The 21,917-nt window shown below is 44.3% G+C and overlaps 1 protein-coding gene across 10 annotated transcripts in view; it reads right to left on the reverse strand.

The window, feature by feature from the left end:
• Nucleotides 1-5,384: 5,384 nt before the first annotated feature.
• STRBP (spermatid perinuclear RNA binding protein) overlaps nt 5,385-21,917 on the reverse strand; it is a 58,624-nt gene continuing 42,091 nt past the window's right edge. For 3 of the 10 annotated variants that reach the window (XR_007629449.1, XR_007629448.1, XR_007629452.1), the window contains 3 exons: nt 21,083-21,127; nt 13,337-16,012; nt 5,385-13,267 (listed from right to left, as the gene is read on the reverse strand). Coding sequence is in view for 2 of the 10 variants with exons in the window: in XM_050320174.1 (XP_050176131.1) it covers nt 15,918-16,012; nt 21,083-21,127 (140 nt within the window). In the remaining 8 variants the exon portion in view is untranslated. Of the gene's footprint in view, nt 18,596-21,082; nt 21,128-21,917 lie in introns of all 10 variants that reach the window. The other 7 variants (XR_007629454.1, XR_007629453.1, XR_007629455.1 and 4 more) reach the window with 6 other exon arrangements.

The following is a 21,917-nucleotide window of genomic DNA, read 5'->3' on the forward strand; positions in this document are numbered from 1 at the left end:
GGCACCATTTTGTTTGCTGTCGGGGCCGTTGGAGTCGAGGTGAGGCACCATTTTGTTTGCTGTGGGAGTCGATGTGGGGCACCATTTTGTTTGCTGTGAGGGCTGTGGGAGTTGAGGTGAGGCGCCATTTTGTTTACTGTGGGAGTTGAGGTGAGGCGCCATTTTGTTTGCTGTGAGGGCCGTGGGAATCGATGTGGGGCGCCATTTTGTTCACTGTGAGGGCCGTGGGAGGCAATGTGGGCGCCATTTTGTTTGCTGTGGGAGTCGATGTGGGGCGCCATTTTGTTTGCTGTGGGAGGCGATGTGGGGCGCCATTTTGTTTGCTGTGGGAGTCGATGTGGGGCGCCATTTTGTTTGCTGTGGGGGCTGTGGCGGGCGCTGTGCCACGGAAAGGACGCAGGCGTGAGCTACCCGGCGGGACGGAGGTGCAGAGCGTGTGCTGAGCTGCCGGGCTGGAGGACAGCACAGGCCTTTAGGTCGGGGCAGCGCCTCGTGAGGGGATCACGGGGACCTCCCAGAGCTCTCCCAGCGCCTGTGGGTGTCAGGAGAGCGCCAGGGCACGGCACAGCAGCAGAGCTTTAGAAACACGTAATGCATACAAATACAGAAGGTAACACTATTTTAAATAGAACTTTTTTTGTTCTTGAAGTAACAGGAGAAGAATATGGTTTATCTGATCTCCTGAGGACTGCAGAAGCAGTTTGCTCACCAGTTTTGTGCAATATCTTGTATTTTTAATTGAGTAATTGTTCTACTTGGTTTGGCCCAAATTGGCATAGATGAAATTGCCACAGATGGCACTGTAAAAGTGCTGCACCCTGCAAGACTTCTAAAGAGCAGTGTTAAATAGCAGAAATCATCTTTGTTGAACAATCTCTTAATGTGAAATTAAATGTTCTCTATACTTTCAGGGAGCTGAAATCTATTCCAATAAAATTCAGCAGTTAGGTAATTCAAGTAATGAACTAACAAAGACAGAATCTGTCAGGATGCCAAGAGGCATCCAGCCAGAAATGCCCAGCATTTGCAAAAACCTGTATGTGTGTGAACCATCATTTACTTTTAGCAAATCCAAAATCTACAATCTGAGCGATACCTGGAGTAATTACAGAACTACGACATTCCATATTTGTTCTCCTGTGAATCTGATCTGAAAGTTATGTCCGTGTACAGAAACGATCTGCTGGGAGGAAGTATAGTAAAATTGAAATGTGTTGGAAATAAATCTGTGGGATGTGTTTCTAATACATCTTGAACTTGGCTTGAAGTACCGGTAAGCCTTCCTGAGCCTCTCTTGGTGTTCTAACATTGGCTGAGATGTGAGGTGTAGCAAATTTCATAGCCAAAGTTTATCACATCATACAAGTTTTTCAGAATACAGAAGCTTTAGAATGTACGGTGATTAAAATGTTAGAGCAGAAGTATGTTTTGATCAGCTTTAGTGGCTTGAGTTACGGTTGGAGGTGATGTGACCTCAGTTGTTTTCTTGCTCTCTCGTGATCTCACCTTAAGGGCCCTTGGTGTGTGGTTTAAGTGTGGTCATGGGAGGGGATGAGGATTCCAAGTGCAGGATGTTTTATGGAAGGGAGCAAGCTGGGTCACTTGTGGTGGCACAGAGGTCCACCTTCACCAACAGCTTGTGTGGCAGAAGCCGTGATTTTTAGGAAGGTTCTGCTGTGCTTTACATGAAATGGCAGCCACTGTGGGCTCTGAGGCTCCAGAAGGTGCAGAAGTGATGAGAGACTTGCAGGCTGCCAGCTCTGAGAGGAGCCCTCACCATGCCGAGCACAGTTAGCGTGTGCCATGAAAACAGCCAGGCTGTGTGTTTAAACTCCCTGCTGGGAGCGTCTGTCGTGCATGGAGCTGTCACACCCAGGGGAAAGGGGAGCCCTGGGGCCACAGGCATAAAGCTGGGAGGGAGGGGACACTGGAATAACTCTTGATGGGGGCTCTACTAATCTGGCTGGTCAGTTTATGCCCTGCAGGGAAAAGAAACTGCTGTGCAGATTGTATTCAAGTGCTGTGTCTGAGAAAAGGTAGTGAAGGGCTGTGAGATGAGACAGTGCTGTGCCACTGTCAGCTGTCACGGCGTGAGCAAAGGGGGTTCACCAGTTCTTCGAAGAGCACCACAGCAAACCACTGTGGTTTTGGCACAGCTCTTGGCTGACAAGAAGAAAGGGAAGCAACTTAATGCCTTCTGTGTCCTGAATGTTTATGCTCATTTAAAGAAGTGGTTTTACAGTAATTTAATACTGACACACCAGAGAGAATGGGTGGGAAAGAGGAGGAGGATGAAGGGTGGTTGCTTACAGAGCAGTGTGTATCTGAGCTCTCACCTACCCAGGGCATGGTAGGACTGCTGCATAATCCTCCAGGGAATCACTCCTGGAACAAGGTCTTGTCTAGCACGGAGGGAGAAGGATGGTGTTTGTGTGATGATGACTGTGCATCTCCCTGAGGTGATTTTAGTGTGGTAAAGTGCAAACCCACAGCCAGAGGGGCTGTGGGAGCCTGTGCAGACTGCTGTGAATTATGGATGCCATGGCTGCTGCTGCAGACACAAACAGCAAACCAGAGCTCCTGGGTGCCCCCAGCCTCAGAACTGCAGGGATAGCCTGGTTTCAGGAGCCACCAGTTCCTCAGAGCCTGGACTCCGAGTGTCTTTAGAAGTTACAAGTGCTGGTCATTTCTGTGGTTAGGACAGTGAGGAGGCCACTAATTAGTATAACTGGCAAGTTCTAAATTCTGTTCAAGTCAGCATTCATTTGATCTCAGTGAGAACAGCTTAATGTACAGACAGAAGAAGTTGCATGTTTTCAACCTCTTTCTCAAAATGACATTGTTCATTAAACCCAGGGTAAGTGAACTGTGCAGCTCAGCCCCTGTCCATGTGCCTGCTTTGTGCTGGGTGCAGGAATCCTGTGGCCACCTCAAGACCTGCAGTATTGGCAGTATAGGAGTTTGTGTGGAACTGCTTTGCAGGGTAACATAATTGGATTTACTGAGCTGTAGTTTGTCATCTTGCCCTGGTTTAGCCTTTCCTCTTCTACTGTAATCCAAAGTTACCCAGATTTAAAAAAAACACAACCCTTTGAATAAATCATAACCAGCAGAGAGCTGAGCCTGCCTTTGCTGTGAGCAGGAAATGCCACCTTTGGTGTGTGCCACCAAGAGGATGAGGAAAGTGTTATTTGTGCAGGGTATGTGATCCTTTTTTGAGATCCAAAGGCCTTTTAAGGTTTTTGCCCCATGTTCGTGCCTGGAGCAGAAAGGGCCTTTTGTTGTAACTGTAACAAGAATACACACAGGCCTTTTACAGCTTTACAAATAAATGTGCTGGAACATATAGCCCAAAGTGAAGATGAAATCAGGGCCCTGAAAGTGGTGGCAGCTCCAGTTACTTTCAGCTGATTGTACCAAGGATTGGGGTCACAAAAGAGAAGGATAATTTGCAGCTCAGCATATGGGAAAGAAAAGAACTCTTTCTGGCTGACTTGCTGGAACTCAATCCTGCAGCAAACCCCCAAAGTCAGCATTATGTCGTGAGCGATTAAGTGAGGTGTCACTTCTCTTCTGGCAGAAAGAGGGGTGCTGTTTTGGGCAGGTTTATAGATGCAGCAGTTCTTTGCACGTGGAGGTTACAAGCTGGTTTGTTACTTAGCCATCAGTCAATAAGTATTTTTTTCCTGCTTCCTGTGTAATCACTTTTCCAAGGTGATGTTGACTGCAGCAAGGTAAACTGGGCATCCATCCTGCTTGCTAAGCAGATGGTTCCTTCTGCATGGATCCCTTCAGTGCCAGCATGGGATGGGCTGGAGTGGTCAAGCAGTGTTGGGGAGGGCCTGAAAATGATGAAGGAGCTTTCTGTTGCAGATTTCACTGTGTGCATTCATGTGCAGATTCACAGTGAGAGGCACTGCAGGGTTGCCCAGAGAAAGCAGATGGACTTGGGTGTATGGTGGTTTGGAGGGGCGAGCGGAGGACAAGGGGCCACAAGTCACAGCTTCCCTGCTCTCCCAAGCAAGACACCCTGTCACTGCCTGGGCAAACTGAGCTCAGCTACAGGAGGACAGCAGTAAAACTGTGGGAGATGGCAGGCATTTTCACAGCGAAGAAAGGAGGATGTGCCAACCTCCTTTATCAATCCAGCCCCAGTATTGTGTGACTGCTCCTGGGCATCCCTCCCTTGTCAGCCCCTCTTCCGTTCCTGCCAGGCCACAGAATGCCCGCCAGCTCCTGGAGCGGGCCCAGCTCGTTCCGTGAGCTGTCACTGACCAGCACTTGCCAGGCTGCTGCTGAAGAGCTGTTGGCCTTCTCAGCACCTCCGAGATGATAATCCCAGGGGAGCTTTCGGAATGGCCTCTTGGTAAACCAGCTGACAGTAGGCATGTGCATAGGTTAGCATTATGCTGATACAGAAGGTAAACTTACTTCAGTTTCAGCCAAGTGTTAATGATGTTTTCTTAACTGCCTGTTCAGTTCTTTGTGGATCTTACTTGCTAAATATTTGATACAGCTCTGAATTTTAAGAGATGTGTTGGTCTCTCAGTTCTTTGTGCATAAGTGACTTGTTTGCAGCACGCCAGCAGACAGGCTGGCTGCATATGTCCAAGTCCTGGTCCAGTCATCATGTATGCTGAGCTGTGGGGTTTCATACATCTCATTTTATTAAGAGCATTCTCTGTTAGAGTCAGCTTACAACAGTTTTTAATCCTTAAGTTTGATCTCCTCTATATTTTATTCATGACCTCTGCACTCAGACTTTAATTCAGCATTTCAAGACTGGAAAAAACACTTCTAAGAACAGTAAGAGTATATATTAAATGTCTTCTCTAGCTTCCCTTCAGGAGTAAAACTGGGTTCTGTAACTCTACACGTCCGGACATACTTGTATATTCCAGGATAAGAAAATGTTTGAGAGAACCTTATTTGTTCTTTGTATAGGGAATTTATCCTTTTAGAAAATAGGCATCCGGTATTTCTAATTAGCTAAATACTAGGAATTGCCCAGGTTTTTGCCTTGCTGCCTAATCTCATCACAGCCTTCTCTGGGCTTTTCTGTCACTGCTTCCAAGGCAAACCCCAGGGGCAGTTGTGTGCAGCAGCCCTGGCACAGCTGCAGTGCTGTGTGCTCTGTTCCTCTCACCTCTGTGAAGGAACGCATTCTGCTTGGTCCAGCATAAATGTGCCTTCTGTTTCCATCTCCAGGTCATCTCTGCTAACACTGCAGCCTTCAGAAGCCTGTCTGCCCTTTCTGCTGAGCCTGTTCCCTGACTCAGGCTCAGGTTCATGGACCTCTGTGGTTTGGCTTCCCAGGCTTCAGAAACCCCCTAAAGCCAGTTCCCTTCTGTAACCAAACCCCCAACCCAATCATTAGGCCGTGATTCCTGTGTCCAGAGAGAAGCCTTTATTGGAGCTATTGGAAGCAATGGGACATGGTTCTGGGTTTATATACAGAGAAGTCTGTAGCACTGGGTTACAATCAGTGGCAAATGACCCGCGGTTACAGTGCAGATCTGTTGTGTACAGAACAGTGTGGTACAAACCACAGCACAGAAGCCAAATGAAGCCGAGGGGCCGGTACAGCAGCACAGGAGGAAGCGACTGAATGTACAGAGAGCGTTCCCTTGACATTTGCAGGCTTTTTTGGCTAGTGAGTAGAGACAGCTCAATTGAAAATTCAGTGTGCAGTTATTTTTCTTCCCACTCAACTGCTTCCAAATTAAGAAAATTTGAATGTTCAGATTACGTTTTTAATGCTATAAATAGCTATGGTTGTTGCCAAATTACTTTATTTGAAATTTCTTTCTTTAGAGTATAGTCAGGAATAGTTCAGTCATCATTGTTCTTTACTGATTATAAATCGGGAGAAAACTGAAGGATTTTCAAAGTAGTCTGTAATTAGAGCACAAGGATCTCTTGTACTTCATTTGGAAGTTTAATTCTGGGTAACATCTTTTGAGAGAGATTTATTGGGAAGAAAGATTGAATTGTCTACCATATTAGTCATTTGTGGAATTCATTCATAGTACTTAAGGTTTTGATAGTTTAAAGGTCATACTTCTTTGTATTCAATCCATATCCAATCTTAGTGTAAAAATAAACACTCCATCCTCTATGGATAAATAAATCCATCTGTTGGCTGCAGGTCAGACCTTTATTGGTGAAAGAGATTTAGAAAAATAGAGCTTTTCTTTAACGTTTAATATGCTGACCCACAAAGGAAAAGTGAAATTCATTCAAGTCTAGAAACAGAAATACAGTACAAGTGATTTATAGATTGCATTCCCTCTCTACAAACTTGCTGAGCATGAAACACTGCCCCAAAGCACTGCCTCTGTCCTTTCCTTGTCTTGGAGAAGTCATTGTCATCAGAGAAGTCTGATTGTCATCATACTGCACTGCCAGATTTCCTGTCAGAAGGGCTCTGCCTCCTGATGAGTCTTTGCTTAGGAATTATTTAGATGGATGGTGGTGGTTTGGGTTCTACAAAGGTGATGATATTTTAACCCAAATTAGCAGCAATTTGAATTGATTTGATTGGTGATTTTTGGTGGATGAAAGCTCAACCATTTAAAAAAGTGCCTGTGATTGGATTTGGAAAACAACAGCCTTTCCTCAAAATCTCCACTTCCAAGCCTGCTTCCCATGGGTGTCTTCCTCAGCAAGGGGCTGGTACGTTTGGCAGCACAGGTTTCATGCTCAACTTTGTCACTAAGAGCTAGACAGGACTTTAAAAAGCATTCACAGCCCACTGGGACTTGCTCTGCTGTACTACTTCAGTGCTCTGGAGAGCCCCCACCCCAGCAGTGTTGCTCTCTGAGAAGTGCCAGTGTCCCAGCCTGGTCTGGGGCAGCTGCAGGACGTGACATTCCGCACTGGAAGCAGTAGTTAGTTAAGCACCAGTTACTGGCCCCTGCAGAGGCTCAAGAGAACAGGATTGCTTCGTAGAGAGCTGGTCAGCCTAAAAAGCTTAGTCAGTTGGATCAATAAATATTGACTTAGGGTTAGGATTAGAAATAAGACACTGCACCTTGGAACTGGAAGACAGAGTCAACTTCCTCCCTTTTCTGTCCAAAAGGAGACCGGCTCCAAAATGTTTGTCCTTAAGGACCTTTGTGATGCCCGACACATAGCTCACTAAGCGCGTATGAATGGACCTGTCCCTTCGGTAGGGACACTGGATGTGTGACTGGACAAAGCTTTGAGGCTTTTTTCTGTGATTTTTTTTTTTTTTGTCTTAACCATCTGCTCTGTGTCATGTTGTCCCTGAAGGCATATTTACCCACTCCTAAATTATGCAGCATTGCCCAGAGAATGGCTCTGTAGTTGAATATGCTCTCTGCAGTACAGCCTCCCTTTTCCTCCAGTGGATGTGGATTTCCATGCAATAGATGTTATTAGAAAACTACACTTGTCTTTATCCTGTTATTTTTGAGCAGGGAAGCAGTGATATGAATTTGAAAACACAGGAAATAATCTGTACAGCAAATCAGAATTTTCATAATTAAATTCACATGATCACTAACTCTTCAAAAGCTGTACTGCTCTGAATGCTGTTCTCCAGCCCACCATTCTTCTCCTTTGAGCAGTATCACTTTCCATCTGCTCAGAAACAGTTCTTTGTGGAAATAATGAAAGAAGAATAAATACTGCCTCTCCTACACTGACTCTGTGAGTTTACAGGACACCCTTACAGAACTCCCTCAGTTCTGTTGGGAGTGCAGCAATACACACATTTCGGTATGCATAGATCAGTAAATTGTAGCAGTGCCAGCAGTAAAACAAAACTCGCCAAGATGTCCTGTTCCTCTTAATTAAGCTTGATTTATATGTGCCTGTTGACTTAAGATGTGGTTAGTGTCCACTGCTGGGATGATGCAGTACCCTGAGTAACTTTATTGATTATGCTTACACAAGCTTGTGCTTTTCCAAGAACACAGAAACGGAGCACAAAGAGAATAAAGAAGTGTATCAGGTTGTTTCCATGGAACACTGTTAATCTATTCATAGCAGCTTCGAAGTATGAAGTTAAAACTTACCTTCTGCTCTACTCCCTTCAAAACAGATGAGTGCTATGATTAACTCCCCTTTAGCTTAAAAAATAGAAGCGGGTAGAATGTCAAAATACGTTTTGCTGGTAAGATGAACTTTGTCATAACTAGTTACACCAGTGTTGGTGACCTGGGGTATGTACATTACAACAGGGAGTTGTGGGAGCAGTGTCTGCCCTCCCTTGTTGCCTTGTTCCTCTGGGTAAAGACAGCTTGTCTAGAATACTCTGGGCATTGTAGAAATAACTAACTAGTATTCCTTTAGGGGGAAATTGTCCCTCCCAAACTTCAGTTGCATGCTATAGGCACTGCCTGCAACTGCCTCCTTATTTTGGGTAGGGCTGCATCAGGGAAAAGAATTTGATGACTGGATTTCTCTTGTTCCTCCTCTGGAAAACCTGCAGTCCTGGACTTGTTTCTGAACAGAAAAAAACATTAATCTGCTGTAGCAACATCAGTATCAGCTTTAGCTGTATGGATAGCTTAAACCTCTTATTTCTTACTAACTATTAAAAAAGCAATACCATCTGCCCCTGCTCTTAGAACACTGAAGCTGCTGGTTTTCCACAGCAGACATAAACCACAGACTCTCTTAACGGACCTGGAAAAGGCAGTGCAACTTTCCCTCCAACGTCCTGTCTCTGGTGGATCCATGATCTCTCTCTGACTGCAGACAGACGTTCTACTCCCGTTTTTTTCCTTCTCTCTCTGGCCACAGCCCTTTCTGCCAGAACTGATTGCACAGATGCAATCAGCAGTGCTGCACTACACCTGCTGAACTGCAGAGCAGCATCAGGCAGCTGCAGCTTCTACATCCAGCTGAGAGGCAGGAGTGAGCCTTAAGTTTAATCAATTAAAAATTAATTGCGACTCTTACTCATTCCAGCTCCCCTGTACTAATGAGTGAAGGATAGCCAGTTACATTCAATTAATGCCTTTTAAAATTAAGTGTTATTTGTTCTAGTAGAGATAACAGTCCAGAGGTTTTCACAAACATGCACTTCAGGCTGGTGATAAAACATTCTGATGTTGTTTACTTACACAGCATAGAAGAGACTGTAGCTTTAATTATCTTTCTTATTGCCCCAAACCTTTGAAGTTAGAAATCAGATAAATTCAGTCTCTGTGGTTAAATTTTTTTTATGCTCTTACATTCTTAAAACTCTAATTTATTGGTAGATTATTAATTAAACATGGAAGAGTACTCTCCCCCTGAGAAGGCTTCAGTCTGTGCAAGAGTTTCTATAGACTAGGCTTGATGGGTTCTTTTCAAGTACACTTAACTACTAAACTACCTGTGGTATAGTATATATGACCTTAAATTGTACAGAGTTAAGGCACCAAATACAAGATAAAACAACATCCAAATTAAGAGATCTGCTTTAGAACTGCACATCCCCACACACCACTTTGGGACATTCAGCTCCTCTTAAAAATCATGGTAAAACACGTCTGAATGTTTCTTGCAGTCACAGGAACTGGAGAAAACCCCCCACTTTACTGAATTTAAATCTTCCTGTGTGACGGCCTTTTCTCTTACCTATCTGCTGCCCCTCACAGAGGAGCACTGCCTTGCCTGCACAGCATCACACAGGCCTGGCACAAAGAGCACCCTTTGTCCTAAGAGACCCCGGAGAGAGGAACAGGCAGATATGTCCTACTTGTGCTTTTATATTATCTGACAGCAGGTACAAACCAACGAGTGAATGAGTCCCCTTCCTGTGAGCACAATGGGAACAAGATGTGTCAGGAGCAGTAGAATGCCTGCACGTAAATCAGTGGGGATTTAGATGGCACAAATAAAGCTAAGGAGACATAACTCTGGGGTTGAGTAATGAAACAGCTTCATGGTGACAATTCTCTTAATGCCAAACACTTAACTCCTGGCTTACGTGGTTTATGTTCCAAAGGAAGGGCAGGGGACCTGCCGTGGTCCAGAGGCCCAGGACTTCAGTGCCGACTTTCTCCTGTCACTGCTCTACAGTGACTTGAACAGAATTTCCTCTCAGAGTGGGATGAACCCAGCGAGCCCCCAGACAAGCTGTCTCCTGTTGTATAGACAGCAGATTCAACTACACTGTGCCTTTGCTTTGTTTTAAACAAGTCAATAAAGTGTCTCATTTTTCACTAGGTTATTCAGCAGGAAGCCCGAGAGGCTCTGTGTGCTGAACACTGGAGCTGAGTTACTGTTTTTTGAGACAGAGCAGCCCTTCCTAACAGAGCTCCTCAGTGAGCCCAGCACAGAGCTCATTTTCATTCTTTTGATGCCAGAGAGGGGAGGGCTCAGTCAGCTCCACGACTGAGAACAACAATCTGAACTCCGTGTTTACACATCCCATGGTGTATCCAAAGGAATCCGCAGCCGCAGAGTTCTTGTGCTGTTTCCCAGAGCCACCGGAAATAGGAGCTGTTTTTGTAAGCTGCTTCTGTGGCTTGGAACTCAGCGAAGCTGGGACAGAGTTTCCCCTTGATTAAGTAACAGGCAACTGTCTACTGAGAATTTAGCTAAAGGCGAGGAGTTCTAATACCGAGTGAGCACAAGAGGCAGAGGGAAACCTGCCATTTTGTGTGAGTAAAGACTGAAATACTGCCTTGTCTGCCTGCTCTTCATCTGTACACATCTGGAGGGATGTTCAGGAGTCCCACCTCTAGGCTGGCTCTCAGAAGTGCAGATGCAGAATTACAAATGAAGCAAGGGACACTTCATGTCAGGGAATTGGTGACTGAAAAGACAGGGACTGCTGGGCTCGCTCTCCTGGGGCACTGCTGGGACTGGATCAGGGGTGGCACGTTAACGCTGCTCACATTTATTGCTATCTTGGAGATTAAGAAATGACAAGAGTTTGATGTTCCAGAGCTGAACAGCCAACAAATAGGAGATTTTTCTTCCTAGACTACTTGAAAAATCTCCATGCACCGCTTCCTGCATTTTCTGCTTCCTAATAATCTGAGGAACTTGTTGTCAGGGAAATTATTCTCAGTAGCTCAATGAAAGCAAAAAGCCTCAAATAATTTTATATTTGTGCACTTTTCCCCAATTAAGTTCTTTCAGGGGCTTGAGGGCACAGTCTTCTATTGAGTATGACACACTTTAAATCTTTTTTTCCTACCAGAAGGCAAGTGTTCTCAAAGAAAGAATCCCTGTCTCCAGAGATCAGAGATCCTGGAGTAGTTTTCTGATCTTTGTAAATGAGTAGAAATAGTCCCCTGGCACATGAATAAGTTGAAATATTTGTAGGAAAACTAGTTTCTTTGAAGTGCTTCATAGTCTGGTTAAAAGTTTTTAAGAATCTAGACACTCCTATGTAAAGTTCCATAATTTGAGAGAATCAGCTATTTACTGGGATACCAGAAGGTGATCAGAAAGGGCAGGGCAGGGCAGGAGGACAGAGTACAGAAGCAAAGGTATTTACCAGCAGAGAAAGTTGTGGCAACAGCATTTAGAGCACATTAACTGGGAGCCATGACATTTGCTGAATCATCTAATTAGCTCACACTGGCCACACGACAGCAAATTAGACAGATTAGGAACCACCTACCCAGGCACCAAACTGCCTTTGTGAGGGTTGGACTGGGCACCGTGTCCAGCAGAAATTGCTTGGGCAGCGAGGCCGCGCGTTCCACATTCCCTCCCTGAGCACGGCTGGCCCCGCTCCAGCCCCGGGCACCACGCCCGGCAACAAGGTCACCGTGTTCCAAGTCCTGGGCTGTGCTCAGGGGAGACTGCAAGCACTGGCACAGAGGGGACACGATGGCAGGAAGCATCACAGCCCTTGCTTTGAGCCAGCCAGCCCCTCCAGAGCAGTGTGGTTACTCTGACACCTCCTCTAGGTAGAACACGGCTGGACAATCTCCGGTGGCTGCTGAAGTAGGACTGAGCAGACCCCAGAGTTCACAGATGTTACTCCAAAGTCAATAGCAACGCCATTCACCTCCAGTACAGATAACACATCAAACAGGTCAGTTCCTTATTGTAAATCTCTGGCTGCTTTTAATCCTTTAAGTGCCAGACACCATCTCCCAAAATACACACGATCATCTGGTTAGCTAAAACGAGCGGTGAGGTGGGTAGTGTACGGGCACAGACTCTCCCTGCTCTCCTATTTATAGATGTACTAATTGAAAGGAACTTCTTCGGAATTCTTTTCCATGAACCAGAAATTCAAACTGTAAAGTAACATTTGTGCTTCACTGGAAAGGGGCTGCCGAACGGGCAGTGATCCTGGCAGCTGCACAAAGCATGTGGAACCAGGGGTACGTGTCTGGCTGCTGGGCACACAGAAATACAGAGCTCAGGAGCAGTGACACAGACCTCCAACCTCACAGAAAAGGCACTTCAAACCACGCTCCTCTGAGGAGGCTTTTCAGAGGAAACCTACAACATTGTGCAAAAAAGAGTTTCTAGTTCTGCCTTGGCGTTAAAACAGTGCTTGTTGCAACACTGATGAAGCAGATGTCACCCAAATTACTCATCACATAATAGCCTGATATTTCAGTTAGGTTAAAACCTACTGAGAATTTGGCTGCTCTCTCAAATGCCAGAGCATCAGGCACTTAAGAACCTACTCTGTGACTCTTTGACACATGGGGCTATTTTGCTCAAGTTCCACATCAGTGAGGGGATTCCCAGGCAATCCTGCACTCTCGGGTCTGAGCTCTGATTCCAAGGGGCTGCAGAACCCAGGATTTAGGAGTTTTAAGTACTCTGTTTCACATGGCAGGAAAAGGTTCTCCTACTGTGAAGGGAGGCAGCAAAGGCAAGGGGACATTTCAGACCTAAGTACTGCATTACAAACAACAGTGTTTTAGAGAAATTTAGAGAAAAAAGATCCAACAAATTAAAAAAAAAACAGTAGGAGAGTGGAATACTTAGGATAGTAAGAGTTAAAAGGGTGATGGCAGAAACATAGGGAAATTCACAGTCACAGCAATTCTGATGGAAAGAAACACAGATGGATTAAGCTGCCAAGCACAGTCCATGAAGAAGCAGATCAAATGAGAGTCAGCAAGATGTTCGTTATCAGTCCTTGACCTGGACAGTGCTTGTCAGGCTGACAGCAGTTAGGAAGGGAATACTCAGGAGAAGTTCATTATAATGCACCTTAATGCATCTAAACTCCTGTCTGAAGGAGGCACAGCAGCTGCTGCTCTGGGATCAGCAATGCTCTGGCATCAGCTGCTGCTCTGGGATCAGACTGCTGTGGGATCAGCTGCTGCTCTGGGATCAGCACTGCTGTGGGATCAGCACTGCTCTGGGATCAGCACTGCTCTGGGATCAGCACTGCTGTGGGATCAGACTGCTGTGGGATCAGCATTACTCTGGGATCAGCACTGCTGTGGGATCAGCACTGCTCTGGGATCAGCACTGCTGTGGGATCAGACTGCTCTGGGATCAGCTGCTACTCTGGGATCAGCACTGCTCTGGGATCAGCACTGCTCTGGGATCAGACTGCTCTGGGATCAGCACTGCTCTGGGATCAGATTGCTCTGGGATCAGCATTCCTCTGGGATCAGCACTGCTCTGGGATCAGCACTGCTCTGGGATCAGACTGCTCTGGGATCAGCACTGCCCTGGAAGGATGTTCTGATGGCTCATCAGCTGTCCTGCAAGTGTCAGTGAAGGGTTCTGTGTTTCCAGGGCCAGCCCCTGACACAGCTCCTCAAGTTCAGTTCCCCAGGTGCCACCTGCCAGGCCAGGTTCCTGCCCACAGGAGCAACAGCTCTTGATCAGCCTGGAATTCTCTGCAGACATCCCCTGAGCTATGGATAACCTACACACACAGTTATTTAGTGAATCTGATGGCTCAGTATTAAAATCAAACACAGTTTATATTTGCTCTTGAATTTTGATGCAGATATTCTGTACTAAGTCTGCTTCATACCGATATAAACTGTGATCAGTCCGGGGTTTATTTATCTTTTAATCTCTGAATTGAGACCCTAAAAAGCTGCTACATCATCATCAACTTGCTCTCTTTTGCTTTTTTATTTTTTAAGCATTTTTATATAAAAAGAGTTGTTTCCAGCAACTTCAAGTTCTGCAAGAACTGCACTTCTGCAGTTCTGTACTATGCAACTTTGCATAAAGCAAGGTTTAAAAGGCAAATAAAAAAAATAGTATTTTAAAACTACACATATCATGTGCACCAATGGGTCATAATCCAAACCCATTTTAATCCAAGTAAAATGTGTTAAAACATTTACTACAGAACGGAAAACAATTATTTATGGATGGCTGTATCCTGATTTCCAGCTGTAGAAAACCACAGCTAAGCACATGATTCACACAGAGATCAATCCCTGCCTGCCTGCCCTCCTCTGCACACAGGGGAGGGAAGCAAACTTGGCTGCTTCCTGAATTAATTTGGCTTAATGTAATTTGATCTCTGCAGATTTTAACTGTAATATCATCAAAGTCTTTCCTTCTTCATTTGGAGTTTAGCTTTAATAGTTTAGGGAAACAGTTTCTCTCGTTATCAGTTCGTTACTGTCACCCATCCCACATCCCCAGGACCAAGGTGTGGCCTTCAGAGCTGGCTTTGGTACCTACCCAGAGGTATCCACAGGGATTGCACTGCCTGGCACAGCAGTAGCAATACTGCTTTTTATGCTACACAAGAGGAAAATATTGGAAGAACAGTCTGCTGATAAAACCAAACAATTTCTTAAAAGTGTTAGGTAATATTTTCTTTCTTAACTGGGGGTATTTGAATTGGCCTTGAGGAATACAAAGTTGGGATTCAGACCTAAGTATCACCTCTTTAAACACTGAGTTAAACAAGACATAATAAAAACGTGCCATATACAAGATTGTCACAGATATATGAGATTCTTAGAAAAAAAGCAATAAAAATAGTCTTTAAGCTGAAAATAAAATCTCTTACCTTTTATATCAGGGTCTCAGCTTACAGTCACTACATTTCTGCTTATTTTATACAAGTGCATATGGCTATGAAGGTCCGGAGAGAATGAGAATAAAGTGGAATTAACCTGCTGAAAACTGCTTAGAAGTCTTAAGCTGTAACATATAGATGTTCCAATACCATTTAAAAAAACATTCACCTTTCAGTTATTGCTGATTGACAATCTCAAAGTATCAACATACAAATATGCAAGAGGAAAAAACCTCAGTAAATTTAGAGCAGCAAAGTTTTTTGACCTGGATGTTTCCCAAATACCGAGTTTTCCTATCGTTTGGTGATGGTTTAAAGAGACACAAAAGCAATCCACTTGACTTTCCAGTTCAGGCCTACCCTTTTTGTGCCTCATATCAATGATGTGGGGAAAAGAGAGAGAGAAGATATCATTTAGTTACGTTTTGGAAAAAAGAGATATTGTTTTTCTCTTCTACTTCTTTGCTACATTTCATGTCTGCTGAGGTGCACAATGGTACCAAGCACTTCAGCAGTGACCATTGCACGGCTCTGTAGCAACTGGGACAGCAAACGTGCAAATACAGCATAGGATTCCAATCGGGAAGGGCTTCAGGAGGGGAGGTGGAGGCAGCTGGCACTGCTTGAAGCAGCACTCGGCCGGGGCTAGGCCTTGGTTGGTGGTTGCTTTTCCCCCCGACACACCAGTCTTTCCCTTTCAGTGTGAGAAATAACCAGGAGTATTTACACATCTATTGCTCTGTACCCAAAGAGAGGACTGGGGCTTGGACCAGGTATTGCTTTTTGTTACATGGAGCAAAGTTCAAGAAGTGAGAAGAACATTTGGGAAAATTAAAAAAAAAAAAAAAAGGAAAAAGGAAAAAAGCTCAGATTCCATGTCTGAAGTTGAGAAACCTCAAAACGAGCCACGTTTTTTCTTGCTTTTAAGACATGTACAAAATGCCATTTGGAGCCACACAACCTGATGGTTCTAGAAGTCAGAGAAGAAATCTTGAGGGCCCAAGTGAATAATAAAAGGTGCGATGCTGAGAGGCTGGCAATAGGGACTGTCAATGAAAAAACCACCTACAGTGGGAGAAGAGCAGAGAAGCAAAAACCTCACGTTAATTGCTGAGACTGGCTGAGGCTAAAGCTCCATTTAAATTTCTCTGCTCTTTCAGCTGCAAGTGGAATTTTCATTGTAAAATGGGCACTTTGAATTCTTTGAAGGTATTGAAACATCTAACACTTTCAAGGTTATCACTTTCTAAACAAAGAACTGACAGCTCATTCATATTTTCAGTAAAGCAGAGAAATGTAAAATATGCAGCAAGGGGGCAAGTTTACAATGTGGTTAGTAACTCCCAACAAATGACAAAAAATAAAAAATGACTTCTATAAATCATCTGAAATGACTGCCATCATGTTGGAAAAGAGCATAGCGCCCTTCTTGTCTTTGAAATAAGAACAAGTTTTTGGCTTACCAATGTTCATTGTATAGAATTGGTTCACAGAATATTTTGTTTGAAATTTTACAAAGCTGGGGATTCAGGAAAAAACAACCAAAAAAAAGAAACTACAAACAGTTGCCAATTGGGGGAACTCCAAAAGGGGGGGAGGGAAATGTGTGTGGAGGAAAGATTCCTTTAATGAATATTTGATTAACAAAAACGGGCTCTGATCAGCCATGCTTTTTCTGCTCCGTGATGGCTTCCTTTCATCCATAGGCCAGCAAACCAGATCAGTGATTTCTGAGCACCTCAATTTGGGGCCCTCCCCAGGCCCTGCTCACCCTCCTGGCCAGGAATCTCCGTCTTATTAAAGTACCACCAGCACCAAGGGAAGGAGAGCTCCGGCAGAAGGAAACCCAGTGACATGGAAACACATTCCTAAGCACAAATACTTAGCTTAAGAATAACAGCTGCAGTTAATTCCAAGGAAAGCAGCTTGTTCTATAAGCCACCCCTTATTCAGCTTTTCTAATATTTCTTTCCCTCTAAGGGGGTGTGGGGGAGGAGGGACTTTACGTTGCTTTAAGCACTGGTTTTACACCCTTGTCACATACAAAGCTCCCCCTGCCTCAGCAGCAGAGTCTGTTAGAGAACAGGGGATAAAGGCAAATCTTTGGAAGAGCAGGAACTACAGTCAGCCTATGGAAAAGCAAGGGGTGAGGGCTGAGGAGAGAGTGCAACCAACAACGCTGCTGATTCGTGGGGTGATACCTTAATAAAGACCACTGGAATCCCTCATCAGAGCCCACAATCCAGGGAGACTCCAGTCGTGGAGCTGGGGCCTGTCCTGGAATTTCAGACAGGTGCACCCACTCCTCATGGAAAGAGGAGCTTTGGGTTGGAGCACCAACTGTTAGAAAGTACTGGCCTATGGCTGAAGTGTGTCACTGGTCACAGCAGCACTCAACAAGAACTGGGACAATTAAATAGCAAGTTTTCATGGGGACCTTGTTGCTGCTTTAGATTCTTATAAATGTAAGGGGGAAAAGGAGAACCTTTGGTTTAATAGACAATTGACAACTAAAATGCTTTCTGTAGAAATGGTGGATGGAAAATCAAGGGTGGGCAGACAATCTTAAAAGTGAAGAAGGCCACAAGAACAAGTGCAATTTTTTTCTTTTTTTTCCTCTTTTTTTTTTTTTTTTTTTTTTTGGTAAAAACAGAAAAGAAAGGAAAACGAGCAGCTTTTGAGCTCTGAAGAACCTGATTGTAAGGTTATTGTCCTTTCTCTGGGCAATACGGGCGTAAGGTGTATCCCTGGAATTGCATAAATCCTTCAGTGGGAACTTCCTTGGTTTAATACTTGTTTCACAGAATGCAGCCTTAGACAGAGACAGCCTAAATTAATTCCCTTTGTTTTGTTTGTTTTTCAGCATTTTGTGTACGAGTGAAAGTCTTCTTGGATAATTAAGACTGTGTCTAAAATCACAGTTACAGTATGCTGATCTATAAGGAAACTCAGGTACTGATGCTTAACTATAAAAAATAAGATAAACCAATATTTTAACCCAGATTTTACTAAGTTTATTACACACCATAATATTTACAAAGTTAAATGTTAACTGTAAAGTTTCTATTGTGTGGTGGTTTTTTTTTTTTAATTTTTATTTTTGTTTTTTTTTAAAGAACTATGCCCTGCATTTAATAACCCTACAGCAAGTACAGGTCATTAACTGAGTCTGTGTGACTGCATTAGGAAACAGGCAGTACTCTTGTGTTACAACAAAACAGTTTATTTGTGATCAGTGTTTTATATTCTATACATCCTTCACAAATTTAATTTTACATAATCGGATACTTCATTTAAAACGTAAGATTTAAGCTTCTAGTTCTTCCCTATAACAGAAGGCTGGTATAAGTTATTTGAAAATGAGGTAACATTTCACAGAACATTTTTTTCAAGTTTTAGAGAACTAAATTTGCATTTTGTTAAAATCAAAAAGTAGGAAAAAGATGTTTCTTTACAAATGACTTTGCTCAAGTATGTGTTCAAAGAAAACAGGATAAAAAGGCTTTTTTTCTTCTAACATTCTGTACTGTACTGTGTTGTTCAATCAATAGGAATTAGCTTCTGCCATTTGCTAAAAGAATGAGTAGTGGGGAACGGGGTAAGTTGGGAATTTCATAACTGGTAACAGAACCATTCTCTTGGGTAAACCTACAGAGAGAAGAAAGGGAGAGGACTCCAAATAAGTTCAGCAATCCAAGAAAGTCAGATAAGAGCTTACAGTAGTGTTCTCATTAACCTTTTCCAGATCAGTCAGTCAATGGGATTTCAGGGTGCAGTCCTGTGGACAGTAACACTTCCCCACTTTGCACTATTTCAGACAGATGGCTGGCCTAAAGTCTGCTTTTATTTTTGTCCTGGTGTTTGGTAAAATTAAAGGAAGTGATATTCTCAAAAGCAGAGTGTGTATTTGGGCTTGAAGCTCTACTTCATGATCTTTATGGTAATTAACCTCTACTAGCTCGTTCTGAGCTCATTTCACAAGCCAGTTGCAACTGCAGATATTCTAGACAGGCACTGCTGTGCATAAAATACAACTCACAGGGAAACTGTTCAGCAGTTTGGATCAGCATCCAGGTAGGTCAGCCAAAAATCAAGCACCTACAGTAAATTCTGCATCTGCTTCCTTATTCTGCATTCCCTCTCCTGTACTGAAGTGGCAAATCTGGAAAGATTAACATCTGCCTGATTCCATGATAATTTTAGAGTTCTTGTGGCCTCACAAACTTCTGCACAATTAAACGTTTGTTTGGTTTTTTAATCTTGCCTATTTAAATTCTAGTATTTAACCTATGTATCCATTTAGAAATCACAAAGCAGCAACAGCAGGTATTCCAGAGCACCAGATGATCAAAGTGAAGTTTCCCAACATGCAACAGCTTACAAAGGCAAAGAGACATGTTTACCTTACAGCCAAAAAGCATTATCCCAGAACTTCGCATCACAATCATAAGACATTAAGAACAGAAACTCTTTATGTGAAAAATGGGGGCATCCAATTCCACAACGCTTTGAAGTCAGTGATATGTCACATATACACAGCTAAGTGCTTAAAATCCAGCTCCCAAAATAGGCAAAATGAGGGGAAAACCCACAAAACAGAAGGAAGGAATGAAAAAAAGCAAGAAAAGCTGCAAGGAGATTTGGTAACAGTTGCATTCCTGTCTGCAGCAGGGAAAGGATTCCACATGTCACAGTGTGTCACTGCTTGTAAAAATACAGACATGCAGATGCCACTCATCCTGGTTATCGTCTGAGACTGTTGCTTGGAAAGAACCAAGGGGATTTGTGAAAAATCCATACCCTGAACTAATTTCCATTTATTTTTCCCTGAAGGAACCACGTAGCTGTTCCCTGTCCCAGGACAACACTCCATGGGACAGCCCTGCTGCCAGCTGCTTCTGTCAGAGCATGTGGGCAGTCAGCAGGTCTAAAACTAGAGAGGTTTGCTCCAGTTTTGAGGGGAGAATTCCACACTGAGTGCAGCCCGTGGGCCCATCCTCCATCCCCTTTCAGTACAGAATTGGACCAGCTGGTGCCAGTCAGGCAAAACAAACACTTTCCATAAAGCAGCAGCATTCTTCCCTTCTTAGAGCTTGTACTGCTGTAAAAGTCAGGAAATCAACATTTCAAAATATTTCAAACTTTTCTGATGGTATCAGGGGAGTTGGCATTGCCCAAGTTACACAGATTTGGGAGGAATAAGCACCGCAAATGTGAAAAAGCAAAAGTTTCCCACAGGCAAAAGTGCAGGCCCTGAAAGGTGCTGGCCATTTGAGCAGAGGGCTGTGACCCCTGCCATGGGACAGCCTGCTGGGACTGGTTCTGGGGGGCTCAGTTGTGTGTGCCAGGACATATCACTGACTCCAAACTGCTCTGCTCCCATTGCCACATAAACCTCATTCAAAGTAACCAAAAGGGCCGGTTAGAGGAATGCATTGTTAGTCCAGCGTCAAACAAGCCAGGAGGGAGAAGCCAAGTTAAGAAAAACCCTTCCATCACAGCTCTCTGGTCATCAGCTCATGTACAGTCTCCATGAAACCAGTGCTTTGCCAGCCTAATATCACGTGTTTCATAGTAAAAAGCATTGTGGCAAATGACCATGTCCTGGCTGCCTTCAGTCTGATCACTTAACAGTCCAAGCAACCCAAACCCATCCTGTTGGCCCAAGCAGTGGTGGTTTAGCCTGTGGGGGTGGGGGTGTATTTGCCCATAGCCTTCACAGAGTTGACAGCATTAAGGGAGATTTGTCCACAAGCCACTTACACTTGGGGACAAAACAAACATTTCACCAATGTTACTGTAATGCCACTTAGCTAAATCTGGGTCAGAGAAGCTGAAATAGGCCCTTCGGTAGTCTTTGAATGGAGCACGGGTTGGCTGTAAAAAGTAAGGGAACTACTTCCACTGGGTTCCAGTTTAAAGGGAACAGGCAATTAGAACAAGCAGTCCTTCCACAGACCAGGCAAAGCAGAGGCAAAAAGCTACTCCAACCAAAAAAGAACCACAAGGTTATGGCATAGAAGTGTTTTGTCATGGTTTAAGAGCTTTAATCTCTCTGAGTTTCTCCTGGCACTGCCCCCCCGTGGACAGCCCCCCCAGTGGTGCTCTAGGTGTTAATGACAGCTCTGTACGTACCGTAGGCCGGCGCCGCGGTGCTGTACCCGTACGGTGCTCCATAGCCTGCAGGGAAACACAGACACGGGTCACACCTGCACCCTGCCCTGCAGTGCCTGCACCCTGCCCTGCAGTGCCTGCACCCTGCCCTGCAGTGCCTGCACCCTGCCCTGTAGCAGGGCTGCAGCAAAACCAAACACCAACACATGGAAATGCTGCTGAAAACATCAAACTCCACGTGGTGGCTGAAGAACAAGCTACCAGCGACCTCCTCAAGCCTCAGCATCAGAGTGAGATTTCCTATTCCATTGCCTCAGCATTTTCTTTTTGGCTGAATCCCTCAAGTGTGCACTGTCAGAGCACAGAGTTGGCATGACCCAGACATCCCATATTTGCTTCTGTGCTTCCTAAAACACAAGTGCAGTCTAAGCAGAGAACAGCCATTTTCCTAGATTTCCATTACAACGAGGGGAATGTGGGATGCCTGTGACAGATGCCACATCCCCACTGGTAAAGCTGCTTTCTCTGCCATTTCTAGCAAAGTTCCACAGAGGATGTCTGAACATCTCCACATAAACAAAGCAGGATCATTTCCCCCCAAGAGCAAAGTGTGACTCTGGAGTGAGACAGAAAGCAACAGGGATAACACCAATGTTGGTTGCTACATCTCAGTGGTTCATGGAGGGTTTTTTTCTGTTGAGATTGCTTGTGTCATCACAAAAAGCAAGAGATTTCTGAGAAGAACAGGGGATGGAGAGACATAATCTGTGAAGGCCAAGGCTAATAAAAGCTTAACTGCAGCAACTGGGAAATTAAACTTATTTCTGGAGTAATTCCACACTGGCAAGAAGCATGC

The sequence above is a fragment of the Myiozetetes cayanensis genome, unplaced genomic scaffold (assembly GCF_022539395.1).
Source record: "Myiozetetes cayanensis isolate MyiCay16 unplaced genomic scaffold, myiCay2020 scf23, whole genome shotgun sequence".
NCBI classification, from domain to species: Eukaryota; Metazoa; Chordata; class Aves; order Passeriformes; family Tyrannidae; genus Myiozetetes; species Myiozetetes cayanensis.